General features: G+C 36.1%; 1 protein-coding gene across 1 annotated transcript in view; it reads right to left on the bottom strand.

Annotated features, from left to right (window-relative positions):
* LOC107548774 (whirlin-like) overlaps nt 1-19,165 on the bottom strand; it is a 78,853-nt gene that overhangs the window by 31,432 nt on the left and 28,256 nt on the right. The window contains exon 2 of the mRNA XM_016229580.1: nt 2,201-2,422. Within this exon, the coding sequence (XP_016085066.1) occupies nt 2,201-2,422 (222 nt within the window). The remainder of the gene's footprint in view (nt 1-2,200; nt 2,423-19,165) is intronic.

Genomic DNA, 19,165 nt, shown 5'->3' with positions numbered 1-19,165 from the left:
TGATTGATTGCTTAATTTTTCCGACTAACAGTGTGTGCTCACAGTTCCTTAGACAAATAATGACGTGCAAAAAAAAAATTTTTTTTCTCACCCTTGACTGATTTATATAGTTAATTCATATTGTTTAAAATTCATAACAGAGCACCTGCCTACAACTGCAGACGTCTTAGTTTTGTTCAGGTCTGATGGAGACTAACTGTGGAACAGACTCTTTTATTATAGTATAGTATTTGCTGCTTCTTAGTGTTTCATACATATTCAATAATTCTCTGATAAAAAGACACCTAGCCCAAAACACTAATCCGCTGGTTTGGATTTGCTCCTAATAGACGGTATTGTTCTAAATGGAAATGCATCGCTGTCAAGGGTTTATCAGCAGAGTACACTGTGTATGTTTACCAGAAAGACTTGTGTAAAATGCAAATCAAACACACACACTCTAATTCACACACACATCTTGTCGCTATACTGTGTTTTTAACTAATCAAATGAAATGGGCACAAAACTTATCAGAAGTAACAGAAAAAAATCCCAAGTAAACCGAATCAGGCTTAGTTTTAAAGCGCTACTGCCCATTAGCTAGCGGAGATGATCACAGATATTTTAGCCCAGAAATGTGTGTGTGTGACAGTGGATAATGATGACTTATAGAAAAGGGCAGTGGACCACTCGCACTTTGACAGCATTGAGGTTATCATCAGCTGGCACAAATAAGGTAAAGAGCTTTGGTTTAGGGAAATAACAGCATAGACAGCGTTTCATGAAAGACAAGGCAAATTCTTCATCCGCACCTCTCTTACGCACCAGTGGAAACTCATTTCTACACTCAACCTACAGTATACAGGAGCAGAGCACTTAAAACGACATCCATTTATTGAAGCTGGTAAGCTGTAAACAATGCAACTTCGAGTGTTTGAAGACTCTTGCGCATGCAAATTATCAGAAGTTTCCCATCTATACTGTATCTCAATAGCTATGTTACTGTCTCCCACTTGGAGCGAATGGCGGTTTTATTCATTTGTTTGTTCATTGTTTTCTGGGGACAAAACTGCTTTATGAACAAGAAACTATTACAAGAAAATTCTGTTATATTTTCATGAACAAATACAATACTGTTCAAAGGTTTGGGGTCTGTAAGATTTGTTGTTGTTGTTGTTTTGAAAGAAAGAAATACTTTTATTCAGCAAGTTTGGGGTCAGTAAGATTTTTTAAAAGAAATAAATACCAAGTTCTGTCATGAAACTCTAGATGGCGCAGGCTATGGGTCCTTAACGCAACTGACGATATTCTTAGCACTAAACGACTTGTCACAAGCTGATTGGTTCCCGTTGCATACGCAGCCAATGAGCTTACTGCTTTACATTTAAATGGCTGATTAGCATTCGCTTGAGCATTGCAGCGCGCTTTAAGAGTTTCTCTGAAACCCTCCACCTTCCCCAGCTCCACCTGTATAGATCTGCTACGGGCTATTTTATATGCTATTTGTGCAGCAGCAGTATGTCTTAAATGCTCACAGCGCCATATCGGCTTATGTATTGTCAGTAGCAAGTTCCTGTACTTGCTTGCAGCAGCAGCAGCAATAATCTACAAATACAGCAATAACCAACAGCAGCAGCAATTCAGCAGCAGCAGCAGCGTAACAGATCTATTCCGCCAAGACCAAATACATTAACATTGTCATATCCATTACCATGCTAAAATCTTCAGAGTGTTCTCATGATAGAAATACTTTTATTCAGCAAGGATACATTAAATTAAAAAGTAAAAGTAAAGACTTTCACATTGTTACAAAAGACTTCCATTTAAAATAAATTATGTTAATTTTTACTTTATATTCATCATCGAACCATGAAAAATATGTATGGTATGGTTTACAAAAAAAAAAAAAGCAGTAATAATGAAAAATGTTTATTGAACAGCAAATCAGCATATTAGACAGTGCAGACTGGGGTGAAAATGCTGAAAATTTTGCTTTGCCATTAACTTTTTAAAATAGGAAACCGTTATGTTAACGGTATTTCACAATATTACAGTTTTTACTGTATTTTTAATCAAAATCTTATTGACCTCAAACTTTTAATGGTAGTGTATATTCCTATCTTAATTGGAATTTTATCATACCTTCATTACATAAGCATCATGTAGACACATTAAACCAATTGCTATAACATAAAGCATGCATTTAGATGTGAACTTTCACCTTCTTCTCATCGCCGTCCTGCAGAAGCTGCATGTGGCTTCTGCCCTGACTGTTGGTCCTGCGCAGGGTGGCGCTTCGATGCTCCGTCAGCAGGTCAGGGGGTGGGGTCACGCTGCGCCCCTGTGGATCCACCCAGGTGTAGACATGATTTGTGACATAACCGCCCGGGATACGTCCCACAGAACGCACTGACATGGAGAGCTTTTTGCTGCCCTTCAGCACCTGTTAAAGAGTGACAGACAGAAATAGCGGTACAATCAGTCTAGCGTGTCTGCTAAGCGATAAAAGGCAAAGACAGTTATGGGAATGTCAAGATATTCATGCGAAAATGCTAACATTTCCACTCCATAAGATAAAAAGCTCCATCAACACACACGCCGCACACAAAGTAGCACACGGTGTCGACAAAGCTACCTGAAAACTGAAGCTTTGCTCAAACTCAAGCTACAAGTTCCACAATTTAAAGCAGTTAAACATTTTAAGATACTAACAAAAAGCTAAATACATTGAAGCTATTTAAGGGGGCAATATTAAAAAAAAAATTGTTAAAAAATAGCTAAATAAATAGAGAAAATAAATAGATAAAAATAAATAAACAGATAAACAAATTATTTAAAATGTAAAAATATACATATTTTGAAGCTATATTTTGAAGCTATTTAAGGAGGCAATATCTTTTAAATAGTAATGAATAATAAGTAGATATTATATAGAAATAAAATAAATAGATAAAATATAAATTATTAGAAATTAATCAATGGATTTATGAATAAATAAATGGATACATATAATTAATAAACAGATAAAAATAAGTTACAAATAAATAAATAAGATAAATACAAATTATTTAAAATGTAAAATGAAATTATAAATAGATGAATAAAATTAAATAAAAAGATTATTAGATAAATAAATTAAATTAATCTCAAATAGATCAAATTAAATAAATAAATAAATAATTTACAATTATTTCAAATATATTTAAAAATAAATGGAAAACTGACCAAATCAAACAATGAAGATCTATAAGACTTTTAACTTAAACACATAATTTAAAGCAGATTTCTATTTTGATTCAGTTCACCAATAGTATTCAAATAGGGTTCAGATTCACTGAATAATATACACATTTATACACTAAATACAGCTCTAAACACCCTAATTAATCAAAAACAGAGAATTTAACTAAATATTCGTAATATTCATATAAACTAAATATTTTATAAAATGAGGTGTAGACAATTCTGTGCAAGAACTTAAATTAATTGGTGAATCATTTTAGAAGCAGTTCATGTATAAAATAGAACAGTTTTTACAAAGCTACACACTGCTACTGGTTTAAAAAAAAGCTATGTTATTTTGAAAAGAACTGAACTACTGAAAAATAAAGTTAAGTTAACAGAGTTGCTCCAACACTTCTAAAACACATGGGTAGATCTCTGCTCAGAGACATACAACACAGAGGAACATGGAAGTCCCCCGGTGCCTCATTGGTCTCTCATGCTGTGCTCACTATCACTCCACAGATCAAGGGTAGTACAACTGACACTATCGGATGCCACAAATTCAGTTGAGTGTCAAATGACACTGTTCCCTCTTCTACAACACACACACACACACACACTAAGCTGTCATTAAACACATCCCAATGCAACCCCAGAACCTATTATTGGCTTGAACTCAGAGAACTTCCTGTTCTCAGGGTGGCTTCACAGCATCTACTTCCCATGCAGCTCAGACTCCCTCGCAATGCACTTCAGAAACGGGGAGTTTGTGTCTGCAGGCACGCTCCGTTGCGTATCTCTGACCTAGTTCTGCTGAATGTTTATTGAGTTATTTCAGTGGCAAAATACAGTGGTCCAGATTTGAAGTGTAACATAATAAAACTGTTTATTCGTGACTCACTCCTTCCATTGAAAATAAACACCAGTGGTGCTTCATAAATCCCCCAAAAATGTTTCAAAGCCCAAAGTTTGGATTTATTTAGGAGTTAATCTGGTCCGTAAGCATTTGGTTTAGTTTCTTGCCTGGGACGAGATTTGCCTGAGTTGTTTAAGTGGGTGACAAGTTGTTGTTTTTTTAGAATAGGAGAATGCAGAGCAAAGACAAATAAAATGCTGACACATCGGAATGAACAGAAAAAAAAGAGAAAGGGAGATGAATGACATAATACAAATTTCTTAAAGAGATAGTTTACCCAGAAATTACATTCTGATATTTTTTTTTTCTTAAAGTCTCTTTTTTCAATAATATTGTAAAATATTTTTACAATTTAAAATAACTGATTTAATAATTTTCAGTGTCACATGATCCTTCAGAAATCATTCTAATATGCTGGTTTGGGGCTCAAGAAACATTTATTTTTATTTTCAATGGTTAAAACCGTTGTGGTGATTAATATTTATTTATTTTATTTTTATTTATTTATTTTTCAGGATTCTTTGATGAATTGAAAGTTCAAAAGAACAGCATTTATTTTAAATATTTTTTTTTTAAATATAAAAGTCTTTGATGTCATTTTTGATAAATGTATTGTGTTCTTGCTGTATGAAAGTATTAATATCTTTAAAAAAAATTGTTACTGCATCCAGACTTTTGAATGGTAGTGTTTATTATTATATTATATACATATTATAATATATTTTGATGCTTTTATAGTTCTTTTGTGTCTATCTTGACGCTTGAAAGTCCCATTCACTGTAATTGCATGGAAAAAACAACAAGTACATCCTTCAAAATTCTTCCTTTTACATTCCACAGAAGAATAAAGTCATATGAGATTGGAACAACATAGTGAACTACTCCTTTAAGCGACTAGAGGAGAAGATAAAAAAAGCTTTGTCCCTGCGGTGCATACTAACAAATAAAAGAGCGCCCGGCAGCAAGATTCTTAATGCACCATCGCTGCTCTAAAGTGCTGACTGTGACACTGTCTGATGGAGTGTCAACAAATGAGTGGAGTAACCAAATACTATTGAATGAGAGAGAGAGAGAGATGGAGATGGAGGGATGGAGAAGGAAAGAAAGCAGACATCTTATCAAATGCCTCCTGCATATGATATGCCACAATGTCACCTTAGGAAAGCCAATAATGTGGGAAAATGCATTAATAGCCCCAAGCAAGAACGGAAGGACATAATGGAAGAAAATTTCATGCTGCCGAGAGAGACGAGAAATGTAGGGTTTAGCTCATCTAGAAAACTTAAACTCAACATAAAACATTTGCAACCTATTTTACTTCCATAAATGTGACGTTACAGAGGTGGAGCAACACCGTAAGACCAGGAATGCGCATTAGGAAGGAAAGTCAATTTTGATTTCACATTGACTTTAAAGGCCATGAACACTTAAAGCTAATTGCTCCAAGTCATTTCTGATCTCAGCCTGATGGCCTTAACAATTCATATGAACACCAGCACACGCACACACACACTGAGCTGCTAGGCATTCTGTTTATTTACTGTCATTTCCAATGGGACCGATAAAGCATCTGAGGGCAGAATGAGAAATCAAGTCATAAATGCCGAATGTCTGAGCATGTGACGCTCGTGTGCAATGACCAGCTGGCACGGATACTGAAGCAAACAGAAAACGCATACATAAACAGACAATCTGCGATAGTTGCTTTGAATTAGCATAACAAAAAAGGGCCAATTAGATGATCACAAAGGGTAATTGGGTCTGGTTAGCAGTGCCGTGTGCTCAGAATGCGTTTATGAGATTACGCAGACGAGCTAGGAAGGGGCGCAGGAGACATTTGCATGTGATTGAGCGATTCTGAATGAAAACCAGGAGGACAATGAATCTAAAATATTTAAGAATCAATCTAGTACAATTAGATGGATCAGAGGCAGTTTTTGTGCTCACATGTGGTGCGTTTATATCATCCCAACAGTTCTTTCATTTAGTACTGAGTTATGATCTTTGAACATAATTTACACTGGCATTTAGAATGATTTTTTATGTTTTCAAATAAAAGGCTGCATTTGTAAAACACAGTGAAACAGTAATATTGTGAAATAGTATTACAATTTAAAATAACTGTTTTCTAATGAGTATATTTTAACATGTAATTTATTTATCTGATGGCAAAGCTGAATTTTTATTAGCCATTACTCCAGTCTTATTAAAAATTATGACAAACTTATTCACTGAAGCATATAAACCAGGCTGCATGCTTGCTGCAAGCTGTACTCTAGGCTAACGCTTTGACACTTGTAAATATGCAACTACGCAATGCTGGGGAAAGTAAAATTTAAAAGTAACAAGTTACAATATTGCGATTTGCAACTAATTTTAATTACAGTACAACATTTCAAGAAAAAGCAATGCGCTGAGTTACTTTGAAGCACTATGCTCGATTTCCAGGCATTGGAATTGCTTCTTTTCTTTTTTTTTTTGCTGTAAAAAAGTGTTTATTCCCCCCAAAAGACTTAACTAAAATGCTATGACAAGCAGGCTGACCGTCCACCAGTGACTGCCATGAGTCATGCGTTCCTCTTAGGCATTATTGCATAAGCAAAATCTCATCTGCCAAAGCAATAACGAAACAATTTCTCATTTATTTTATATAATGAGAGGCCAGGCACAACAAAGTACAATTTTAACAATAGTTTGTCACTGAAGGATAATGAATTATGCTCAAAGTTCAGTAGTAAAATGGCATAATTTGTCCTAAATGTCATCTGGAGAATGACATGTGTTGCAGGCAGTGAGGTCTGATATAGTTTGACAGCTCCAGACAGCTTTCAACAGTTCTGTCCAGAGCTGTGGCATCTTATGCTGGACGGATCGATCGAACTACGGCAAGCTTCTACAGCAAACATTTCTCACTCTCTCTATGTATCCTTTCCATCTATCTCCCTTCCCTGCTTTCCAACTTCATGTCTCTCATTCATCTCTCATTCTTATTTATGAGTTATTTAGCAGGGGTCGCCACCACATGGGATGACAAGAGGGATGGAAAAGGAAAGAGTTGGAGTGAGAGAGATATAGAGCGCTCGACTTAAGGGCAGATTTTGTGCTCGAATCAGGGGGAAGATTAAGGGAGATTTTTCACTCTTTGACTGAAACATAAGAGAATAGTTTAAGAGGTTTTGCAAACAACAAAAACAGACAAAGCATGGTGGGACATACAAATATAGTACCGACAAACGACAATATCATCTCTCCGGGCTTGTTGAAGACGTCTATGTCAGGGAGAATTGTTTCAGCTAAATCAAAGTTGACAGGAGACAGGATAAACATACTAATGCTCTCCTCAAAATGCAAAAACAGCTCGAATCAGACTCTCAAATGCATGCAAATACCGTATGAAGCCTGTCAAAGCACAACACTGCGAAAAATCTCGTTTTCCATTGAAAACCATCTAAACATCCTTAAAACAAGATCAATTTACTGCAGAAGCAAAATTGCAAAAGATATTAAGACTTGACAAACCTGATGAGAAATGAGATTTGAATGAGATCGGAAGACTTGTTTACATGCTGAAGAACTAGTACAGTTGAACGTACTGAGATTCATTCTTGGTTCAGGTGACTTTCTGTGCTGTATATTACTGTTGCACCAGCTCCTGTAGTCAACTTCAACCAGACACTACCAGTGCGGTCACGCTAAATGTGATCTGCTCTTCCCAGTGCGCCGTAGCATGGATACACGGCAAATGCTTTTAGAGACCCACAACAAAGACACAAACCAATGCAACCACAAGCATTCAGACTCACAGCAAAGAAATAAATATATGACCTTTATATAACAGATAAAAGCACTTAGAACACCATTCATTCATATGAACATTTATACTGTATGAGATACACAATTTTCTTTCCACTAGCTCAGTTTGATAGATCAGAAATGCATAACAAGAAAAGACTGTAATTACAACAGGGGGATGTAGTCCTGTTGGGCAAACTCAAATAAGATTTCTTCTGTGAGATCTTATTATTGTGTTGGCAAACGGTGCCACTGGCGGTGCTTGTCAGTGCTGTATTATACATTTGGTTATGGAATGATATCTGATTTTCTCTCTGCCTGGAAGTGAGGAAAGATGAAGAAATTGAGAAAGATACAAATAGGAAAAATATCTACTATACATGTCCATGACATGTTCTCCATTTGCTCCCGAACCTCCCGGTCTGCATTTGCTTCTGAAGTGAAAAGTGGCAGAAAAATGATAGAATTTTCATTTTTGGGTAAATTATTACTGTGAAACAATTATGTTTGTTTTAACTTCACAAGAGGTTAATTGATGGACTGGAGTCATGTGGATTACTTGTGGATAATTGTGTTGTTTTTAGCAGCTGTTTGAACTCTCATTCTGATGGCACCCATTCACTGCAGAGGATCCATTGGTGAGCAAGTGATGTAATGCTACATTTGCTACATTTTTGGGTGAAATATTCCTTTAAGAGCTGAATGTTCTTCAGGATTCTCACTCTTTTTAACATATTAATTAGCTATTACAGTCATTTGTGATTTACTGAATGAAGATTTTTTTTTAAATAATTTTTTTATTCACAAGTTCTGATAAAATATAAAAAGACTACATAAAAATAAATAAATAATAATCATAATATTTGATACATTTTTTACATTTTATACATGATTTTATACACGACATAAATTACACTTATAAAATCATGCTACCTCATATATCCAGGTTTTCCCAGACTATGGGAGGGGGGAACACAGTTGGGGGTTAATTTAAATCATCAAGTCATCTTTAAAGTTTGCTGAGGCCATCTAGTGGGCCCTGACCCCCTGATTGAGAACCAAAGGAGTAGTGACTATAAGTAGGCCATTTGTAGGTTTATTTTCCTAAAAAGTGTAAATACTGTGATTCTGTGTTGCTATAAGTACATTTTGTTTTTTTAGGCATTTCCACCAGACCAACACAATAACGGTGGCTCAAGCAATGGTGTGAATTTGGGGCAGGACATGGTTTAATCATTATCAACGCTATATGCAATCTCACAAAATTTTGCTCATATAGAAGATACCTCTCTTTATTCTGCAACAGTCATGACAGCTTTCCACAGTTCAGTTCAACTCTCTGTTCCTCAGCTCTCGCTGCACAGGTTACCGCAGTTCATTATTTGTGCTCTGCTTGTGCTGGCAAGATAGAGAGTGACCCAGGGACCATACCGCAAATGTGTGTGAATGGCTAGCTGGGAAGAGCTGTTGACCCTGGGCTCAAAACCATCCATCTCCTCTGCTGGGACTGGAGAGGGAACAGAGAGGCATGGAACTCTTTCTTTATTATGAGAAAAGTGTAGTTAATCATTCTTTCTAATAATAAGATGAGGAACAGAGGAGAAGAGAGCAGAACGGCACTGATTTTGATAACACTTAAATCAAAAGAAATAGCACGAATCAGGGCGAGTGTTTATCATTGCTTGCAACCCTGCCTTGAGTAGCAAAACGCCACTGAAAGCTCAAAATGAGCTTCTTAAGGGCCCAGATTGAAGAATCTGTTTAACCTTTTAACTGGCCTCTCAACCAAGTGATAGAGCACATTTGGAGTCACAATGTATATTTTTGTTTCCAACAGCAAGACCTAAATAAGATATTATTATTAAATGCAAAAAAATAATTTAACAATAATAATTATATATATATATATATATATATATATATAATTTAATAATAATATAATATAGATATATATATATATAGTATATATATATAATTTAATTATATATATATACACACACACACACATGCTTGTCATGTGACAAACAGCAGCCACGATAGCACTGTATAACTGATATAGACTTATGTTTTATTTATTTATTCGAAATATTTCCAAATGTGTGAACTAGCCTATATCTGGAAATATCTCGATTCTCAAATATGTGTAAGTAAATGCATTTTGCACCTTTATAGATTATGTTATTTGATCAATGGTGATGGGCAAAGTAGACTAATAGTGTAATCTATTAATTACACATAAAACCCAGACGTTTTACTTAACTACCAGATATGGGTGTCATGCCATAAAATACTTTAATACGATTGACTTTGTATTTAATGTGAATTTAATAACAATATTGTAAGTTACTAATTATAACACTTTCATTTCACAGAGAGCAAAGAACATTTACATTATCAAAGAACATTTTCATTCAGTCTAGCCAGAGGCACTCTCAAAAACTCCCATTAAAATCACTGAAGCTGTTTTACACTGTGAAATTAATACATTCGTACGCACATCTGCACTTTGTTGTATCTGATGAGAGCAAAACACCGCGTTTCAGCGATGACTCATCTGAACTCCCTCTGATTGGTCATTGCATTCATAAGCTCAACAGAATCGTGTGTGATTGGTTATAATGCGCAGCACTGTAAAAACGCGGCTGTCTCTGGCTCAGCGCAAGCCAGCAAACTGAGATTTGTATTTAGCAGCTGATGCTGTGCCGCACTGAACGATCTAATCACACCGGTGCGATTGTATCAAATATAAAAAATATTATTCGGCTATATTTTTGTCTTTTGGAAGCTGCATTCAAAATGCACTTGGCTCAGAAATCTAAATTCTCACTTTGAATGGGCATGACGCCTCTGTACACACACACACACACACACACACACACACACACACAGATAGTATATATAAACTATAGTAAAGTTTGAAAATACAAAGTTAAAAGTGTTACATACTTTTCAATTGTGATGCTTTTCTTTAATGCATTGAATGGCAATCCGATTTTCAGTATACTCTAAGGGAAGCGTATGAATTCAGAGTTTGTTTTTATGCGTATGTATCAGGAGAAAGATGAAATGTTGCCTCTGGATCTACACTGCCACAGGCTGCTTTCTCTAGTATGTTCAGTGGTCACCTGTGCGTAAAATTAACTCCACCACCTGGGTCACCGCCAAAGGGGATGCTTACCTACAAAACACACACACACAAAGTAACATGATCTGACACAACGATTCAAACTATGGCCAGTGGTGCCAGCCATGTAATAGTAGCGTACCTATATCGGTTGGCTTTATCAAACATCGAGGTCTTCACAATTCAAAATGAGGGACAAGTGGATTGCAAATGCAAATCAAGTTTAGTCCTGTACGTTTTATTGGAACATGCAAGTATCATCAAGTTACGTTTACCACAGACTTTATTTTAGTCTTGAAAAACCCCATTATAAAACCCCATAGAAATATCTTAAGGAAACCCATGGCAAATTAGTCTAACATTTAAATGACAAAATAAAGTTTTACCACTGCGTGATTCTTTTTAGACACTCTTAAAAGCATGAAATGAGCTATTCTGATTTCAGTCGTCTTGATTAATTAAACAGAGAGCTTTGTCCAGAAATTATGGACTTCCTCAGTTAAATCATATATTTTTGAATCATAACTCTATTTAAAAAAATCGAACAAAAAGAAACACGAAAAGAGAAGGGAAAACATCATCCATTGTCTAACCCTATGGGAGAAGCCAGGCTAATTGTGGCTTTCTTGGATATCTACATGGGCCTATTAGAGTAATGGTGGACAATAACAGCCTTTATTTAAATAAAGCAGCCCTATTAAAGTAGCTTTTTCCAGCGATTTCCAAGAAAAGACCACAGTCCACTCCAGGAGGTGCATATGTTGAATCCAGCGGCGTTGACTTCTGAGAAACCCTTATTTCATTTTTTAACACACTGTGCTTTGTGGAACGTGTTTATGTGAGAAATCAGGCTGTAATTGCGTTTCCAGCCCTGATTTCGGTCTCCTGGAGTGTTATTTCCTTTTCTGTGGGTTCAGCCAGTTAGGTTGAGCACATAAAGATTGGCTGACTGTCCGGATCACTTCATTAGTGGCTTGTCAGTGTCACTTGTGGCCTTTTCAACCGGGTCCAATTATGGTCCACCCACCGGCTCGAGAGAGGAAGCAGCAGACGTGGTTGAGTCATGCGCGGCCGCGTTAGCGCAGGGAATCAAATCACACACGGCAAACGGCAGCCAAATTTAATTATACAAGAGATAATCTGCTAGATATCTGCCCGTCGTTTAGACACACTTCGATACATATGTCCACCTACAGGTGCAGACAGGATGCAACATTCAACTGAAGTGGACTAATTCAACTGTGTAAGATGCAATTTAGTCAAGTTTATTCTACATACACATCAGTGAAAATCATTTTCTTAATCTGTAGTTTTATCTTGCTCTCCAGTAAAATCCTTATCGTTAAAACATGATAAAGCTTTCATGAGAAGCAAACCAAGATATTATTGCTTTCAGAAATTATACAAACATAATTTTTTTATTTCAAATAAATGTTGTTCTTTTGAACTTTCTACATATTAAAGAATCCTGAAATAAGTAACAGTTTTAGCAAAAATATTAAAAATATAAAAAAATACATTAGAATAGAAAATGGTTAGTTTAAATTGTAATAATATTTCACAATATTCCTGTTTTTAGTATATTTTGACTTCTTTCAAAAACATAAATCTTACTTACCCAAACCTTTTGAACGGTAGTGAATAAGTGTAAAATAACAAATAAATTAAAAATAATAAATAAATTACATTATAAATAATGTACTATTTACAATTTACATTTGTTTTAGCAGAAACAAAGTTATTCATTTATTTACTTAATTATTTATTTTAATGGAAAAAAAATTGTCTTACGGCAATATACACATGCCTGAATTTTGTAAAATACAGCAGTATATGGTGGTAAAAGCTGTTTATCTGTTGTTCTCAATAGAACTAGAATCATGTAGAACACACACTTAAAAACTTACTAAGAGACATTGGCTAGATAATAAGAAAGAGGAAGTGAGATATCTTCCACATGACCTAACTAACTCCGCAATCTCACCCGGCAACACAAACCGCAGCACAAATATTTCCAAAACAGCTGTGGGCTCATCTCTGACCGACCACTGACCAATTTCCTTCACATCAAGCTTCTCGCAAAGATGAAAAAGAAAATGAGAGCTAGAAGAGGAAAACAGAGAAAACAAAGAGGAAAAAAGGAAAGAGATGGACTAGCTTACTTAGCTCTTCAATTACATGCTCCCTTCCCCAGTGGTGCTTTAATTTTACTGTTCAATCCTGTGGCGTTGCACCGCACATCTCATTGGGCCTGTCTGGGTGATAAGAGAGTCCTGCTTATCAATTCAGCCATCATCACACACACACACACACACACACACACACACACACCAGCCTCAACCAATCAACCTCACTGATTTCACTGCCAAGAGCTTAAGCTCTCCGCAAAACAAAGATACGGTGGGGTTTACTGGATAATTTCCACTCTTTGCTTACTCTCTAACTCTCTGCTTACCTTATCTTAACCCTCACCCTCATGGTTGTGACTAGTACTCAACAAACTGGTAAAAACTGTACAGAAGGCTATAGTGGGTTTGTATTTGGTCAATAGATGTTAAATTAATGAAAGCCTGCACTAGGCTAATCTAGAAACACTATGATGAGGACACAGACCAGACCACTTGTAGAAAAATGAAAGAGAGACATTTCAAAGCTCAATTTGGCAACTGCAAAAAAAAAAGAATTCAGCCTTACAGTTGAAAGAACATACAGCAGCTGGACCAGCATGAAAAATGCATGTTTTCAAAGGTCATTTAAACCAAATTAGGCCAAATTTATAATACCATTTTTCAAAAGATTTTGGACATAATTTCTTATTCAAGTAGATAGGAGCTGATCTAAAAGAGAGACTTTGCCTTTTGATTCCAATCACCAAAAGGACTCATTCAGATGAGTTCAATTTATAAAACACAGAGCTGAAAACAGGCAGATTGTGCTAAACATTATCATTTAACAGAACAGTACAATTTTGCTTGGGTTCATTTACATGTCCGAATGCACAGATTCGTGAATATGAATTGCAATAAATATAAAAATAAAGATAGTTTATGATTGTCGCAACAATTCGCTGGGTGTAAAGCTGCATGTGCAACATAATGTGAAATTAAAAACAGCTATATAGCTTTATTATTACACTACTACTCACTGGAAAAAGTAGCTGGGTCATTCAGTGTCACTCAATCAGAGGTTTCTGGCTAAGAAATTTGACTTTGATAATTTTTTTTGTTCATTTCCTGGTTAGGACATTTTCTATGGTGAAAGAAACGCATATTTGAAGAAGATTTAACAATTTACTCATGGAGCCAAACTGAGATCTACATATCTCTGGAACTGAATAAAAAAAAAAATGAAGATGCCAAACGAAAAGTTGAGTTACAGGCATGCAAACTTTGGGAGAAAAAGTGTTTTTTCCCATTTTTGAATAGTCACCTTTGGCATATAATAGAACAAGGACTGCTCAAGTCAACAAATTTTACTAACAAACCTGCCAATCTCGGTGTAAAAATAAAAAAAAATTATACTGCCTTTTTTCAAAAGTTATTTTCTAAAGATAATTTGGCTCCAAATCTGATAATTGTCATTTTGACCCCCTCACAAAATTACTCCGTAATTACTCACACATGGCATTTAATACTTTGGCTTTCATCATCATTTATGTTTGTCTTTCTTCAGAAAAAAAAATATTAACAAAATCATTTTAGACATGGAGGTTTCTGAAATATGGTTGATATGACAGTTAATGACCCAGCTTTATTTTCCAGGAACTTATAAACATATTATAAAACACCTGGGCTACTGCTACTGTCATGCTACTGAAAAAATATAGCTACAGTAACTTACTTTCTTTACAACTTTTAGTTTGTAATTCCCCAGCACCATTGCACAACATAAATGCACAATCCAATCAAAATGATCCATGTGGAGGGAAATGCATAATTTTTTTTGTATTTGTTATTATTTATTTATTTATTTTTTGCACAAAGCAAATCCAAAGCCTCGTGGATGGAGAGGAGACAGCTAAGTTCTTAAATCACAGTAACCCAGCATGAAGGCTTACCATCCGGAGGATGATAGGTTCTGGCTTTTGAGCAGTGAGGAATGATCTGAAAGTATATTCATACTCTCAAATTCATTCGGCAGAGAAAAGGACCAATTTCCCAAGGTTAATTCAAATGTAGGAACAGTGTGCACCTTAAATAGTTTCAGTTTGTAGGTATCGTTTCCTTTAACAATACAGCGTTCCAGGACTGTGTGTGTGTAGGCCAGGTTTTGCCAACATTCGGGGACCAAATGTCCCCATAAGGGTGAATATGCAGTACAGGGACCAACCAACAGTCTCTATGAGAAAAACAGATTGAAACATTATTTCAAAAAGCCTTTAAAGTTTATTTGAGTCTAATACTTAACCAGCAACGCAAAGTGATGTTTCTAGTTCAAAGCAATTTGCCTGTTCACACATTTGATGTTCAATAAACAGCTATGCGGACCAGAGATTTTACGGTGGGTGGGACTAAATAGCACAATGATACAGAAACTTTTCTTTTTTTTCTTTTTGTCAAGTCATGCCTGGTTAGGACACATTTAGGGGTAGAGTTAGCAGATCAAAATTATAAATAACTCAGTATATAAACAATAGAAGTCAGTGAAAAATCTCCAGGATGACAAAGTTGGTCACATGGCACATAAATGACTGGTTGTATTGTAGTTGGAAAGCACTCTAATGAAAACACAGCTCTCCTCAGAAGCACACAATATTATAACCACAGAAAAGCAGTCACTGGCCTCTACACCAAAATGAATCAATATCCATTTAGGGGCCATGTTTTAGTTGTTGTTTCATCTATGCTAATGCAAGCCACTTTCTAAGGCGGAAGGCCGGGTCAATATTTCCAACCCCACATTTTCACTCGTCCGAGAAACAGGAAATTCACTGCAAAGGCCGATTTCCTAATTCCTAATTACAAATATTGAAACCACAAACACACCAGCATTGATTAACATCATATCAACCAAAGCACCTCCAAGTGGCATGACAGGCCACGCATACAGCCAATGAATTTTTTTGTTCCTTTCTATTCGGCATGGAGCTAAATTACACGAGGCTCGTTCACTAAGCATAAAGCCTATGAGGAACTCATTAAGTGATGACTGGACTATGAGAGACCAATAAATAAGGCTTGTACAATAAGCCCCTGAAGAGAGAGACTTAACAGCCATTTATGTTGAGGACATCAGGGGACCGATAATCATTTTATAGCATCCATTTTTTCAGCTTAATCCATTACTAAATACACTGGTGGCTTGCAACACACATGAGAGGAGGGGAAAAAGGGTGTTTTCTTTTTTTTACTCTATCAAGTATTAGTGATACAAAATTAGGAGTCAGGTTTTACTATAGAGTATATTACAGCTTATACAACAGTGAGTTTTGGTCCTGCAATCTGCTTGGAAAAATATGTTATACAACTATTTTTCCTCCAATTAATTTTCAATTAAAACTATTGATTTGTATTCCAGTCACTCATAATTACTCTTAAATAAAGAAATGTATAGCCAATTAAACGTAGGGGAAAAAAGCTAGAAATATCGGTTTCCTTTTTAGCAGATCCAAAGCAAATCAACCTTTTGAATTTGAAGGCATTTCGATCAACTGTTACAGTAACTTTTACCATCGAAATATTCATTCCTACAATCTCAAAATTGAATTTTAGAAGAAGCTAGATGTGCCTTTGTGTGTCAAAGCCTGGTTTACAGCTGAATTACAGTGTATGAAAACAGGTTTCATATACAGTATGCTAGCGTGACGTCTGCTGTATTCCATTAAAGGAGGATGCTTTTGCTAATGAATGATATTAGAAGTCACTTCCACCCTGCACTGTTCTCGCCCACTCCGTCCTATAGAGAGGCTGAGAGTGCATAATTACAAAGGAGCAGTGGCATAAAATAAGCACTCCTGGATTGACAGACAGGAACGTGGGAGGATGAATGGATTGACAGAAGGAGGAACGGTTGGATGTAGAAGTGAGATAAATAAAACAGCAGATAGACAAATAGATAATATAACAGACAGAATAGATTGATCACAGATCAAGAGAGAGAGAGAGAGATAGAACAATTGATAAACTATTGACTGAACAACAGATACAGCCTAACAATTGACAGAACGATAAATAAAACAATTGATAGAATGACAGACAGATCAATAGATAGAGCAACAGATACAGTAGAATGCTACAACGTTGGATTGAATAGCAGAAAGAGACAGACAGACAAATAGACAGATGGATAGACAGACAGATGAGACAGAGAGAGATAGAAATAGAATGACAGAACGATAGAAAGATAGAGGGAAAGATAAAATAATTTAGAGAATGATAGACAGATTGATAGAATGATAGATGCAGATGGATAGACGCATATACAGACAGACAAATGGATAGACAGAATGACAGACAGACAAAAAAGACTGATAAATATAGACAGAGAGAAAGATTGAAAGATAAAACGACAGACGGCTGGACAAACTGACAGATGGATAGACAGAGAGGTAAGCAGACAGACAGATGGACGAATGAATAGATACACATACGGATGGATAGACCGATGGACGGACGGATGGATAGATAAACAGAGGCACTGTGTGAAGTGATGTGAAGGAGGGCCATGTGTGCTATTCCCTCTATACAAAATGCTTAGAGGAAGAGATGGGAAGCTATTTTTAGAGAGAACAGCAACTTGATGGGGAGGAGTGGCACGACCTGTCGCACAGCTACCCAACAAGAGCTTCTTGACCCCAATGCAATGTCTGCACTGTTTTCTGCTTTTTTCTCTTTGCTCTCACTCCACTGTATCTTTCATGTGTTCAATTCTGAAGCCTTTCCTAGGCTCAAAGTCTAACACACTACACCGACCAAACAGAGATGCCAACCCAGGGATCATATAATCATTATGAATATTGATCTCGGATTCATCAGGAATATTTCAGTCAGTCTAATCCAGGGCTCTCAAACTACCAGCCCCAAGATATTTTCATAAGGTCCCTCAAGTGTTAATAATTTATCTTTAAATTCAGTCTGCAAAATCAATTTCACTTTCTGCATTTTGGTTTGACCTTTTTATCCTGTAGTTCTCTTAAAGGGATAGTTCATACAAAAATGAGAATTCTGTCACCGTTTACTCACCCTCAAGATGTTCCAAACCTTCTTGCTTCTGCTGAAAACAGAAGATATTTTGAAGAATGACCCCACTTGTCTTCCTTAGTATTTTTTCTCATACCAGCAACTGTTTGGTTACCCACATTCTTTTGTGTTTATCAGAAGAAAGAAATGCATAGAGGTTTGGAACAACTTGAAGGTGAGTAAATGATGGCAGAACTTTCATTCTTGGGTGGGTGGACATCCCAAACCGGTTTAACTTACTTTCTTCTGTGGAACACAGAATATTTTGACTAAAACAGTTGAAAAAATCTTCAAAATATGAAGAGTTTGGTTCCAAAACTCGATAAACGTAAAAAAAAAAAAAAAAGAGTTTCCGCCAAAATCAGTATTGTATCTGGTCGCTATTGAAAAGTAAATTTTACATTTTATCCGCCGAGTTATTCTGTCATGTTTTTTCCCTTTTTTTCCAAACTGCGACAAACGCCAGTCTCCCTTTTCTGCAGAATGCGATATATCCGCTGAACCAATCACAGCGCACCATTCTACACACTGTAAACAGTAACAACCAATCACAGCGCACCATTCCACGCACTCTAGACAGTAATGGCAGCGCTTTGAATACACCTGGCATCCTAGTTTTCCTCATCTATTTTGTACTTTGTGATCGACAAACAAAAAAAATTAGGGCTGCACGATAAATCACATGTGATTGTCATGCGCATCTCGTCAGTAAAGCCGGTTCTGTGATTAGTAGTAAATCTCCATCACGTACTTTCAGATGGAGCGGCATTTAATACATAGAGCCGTAGATTACTGCAATATCGCGTTCTTAATCGCAGATGAGTCACATTCAGTTATGAACGCGATATTGCGTAGCTTGTCAGTGTAAGTGTTTTTATTAATGCCATTAATGTTTTTGTTAATCCAGCGTATAGCACTAGTCAACTAAATGAATGTAACATGGCAAAGATG

The sequence above is a fragment of the Sinocyclocheilus grahami genome, unplaced genomic scaffold (assembly GCF_001515645.1).
Source record: "Sinocyclocheilus grahami isolate Dianchi unplaced genomic scaffold, SAMN03320097.WGS_v1.1 scaffold355.1, whole genome shotgun sequence".
Classification (NCBI taxonomy): Eukaryota; Metazoa; Chordata; class Actinopteri; order Cypriniformes; family Cyprinidae; genus Sinocyclocheilus; species Sinocyclocheilus grahami.
The sequence above is the reverse complement of the archived record's forward strand: the minus strand, read 5'-3'. Positions and strand labels throughout refer to the sequence as shown.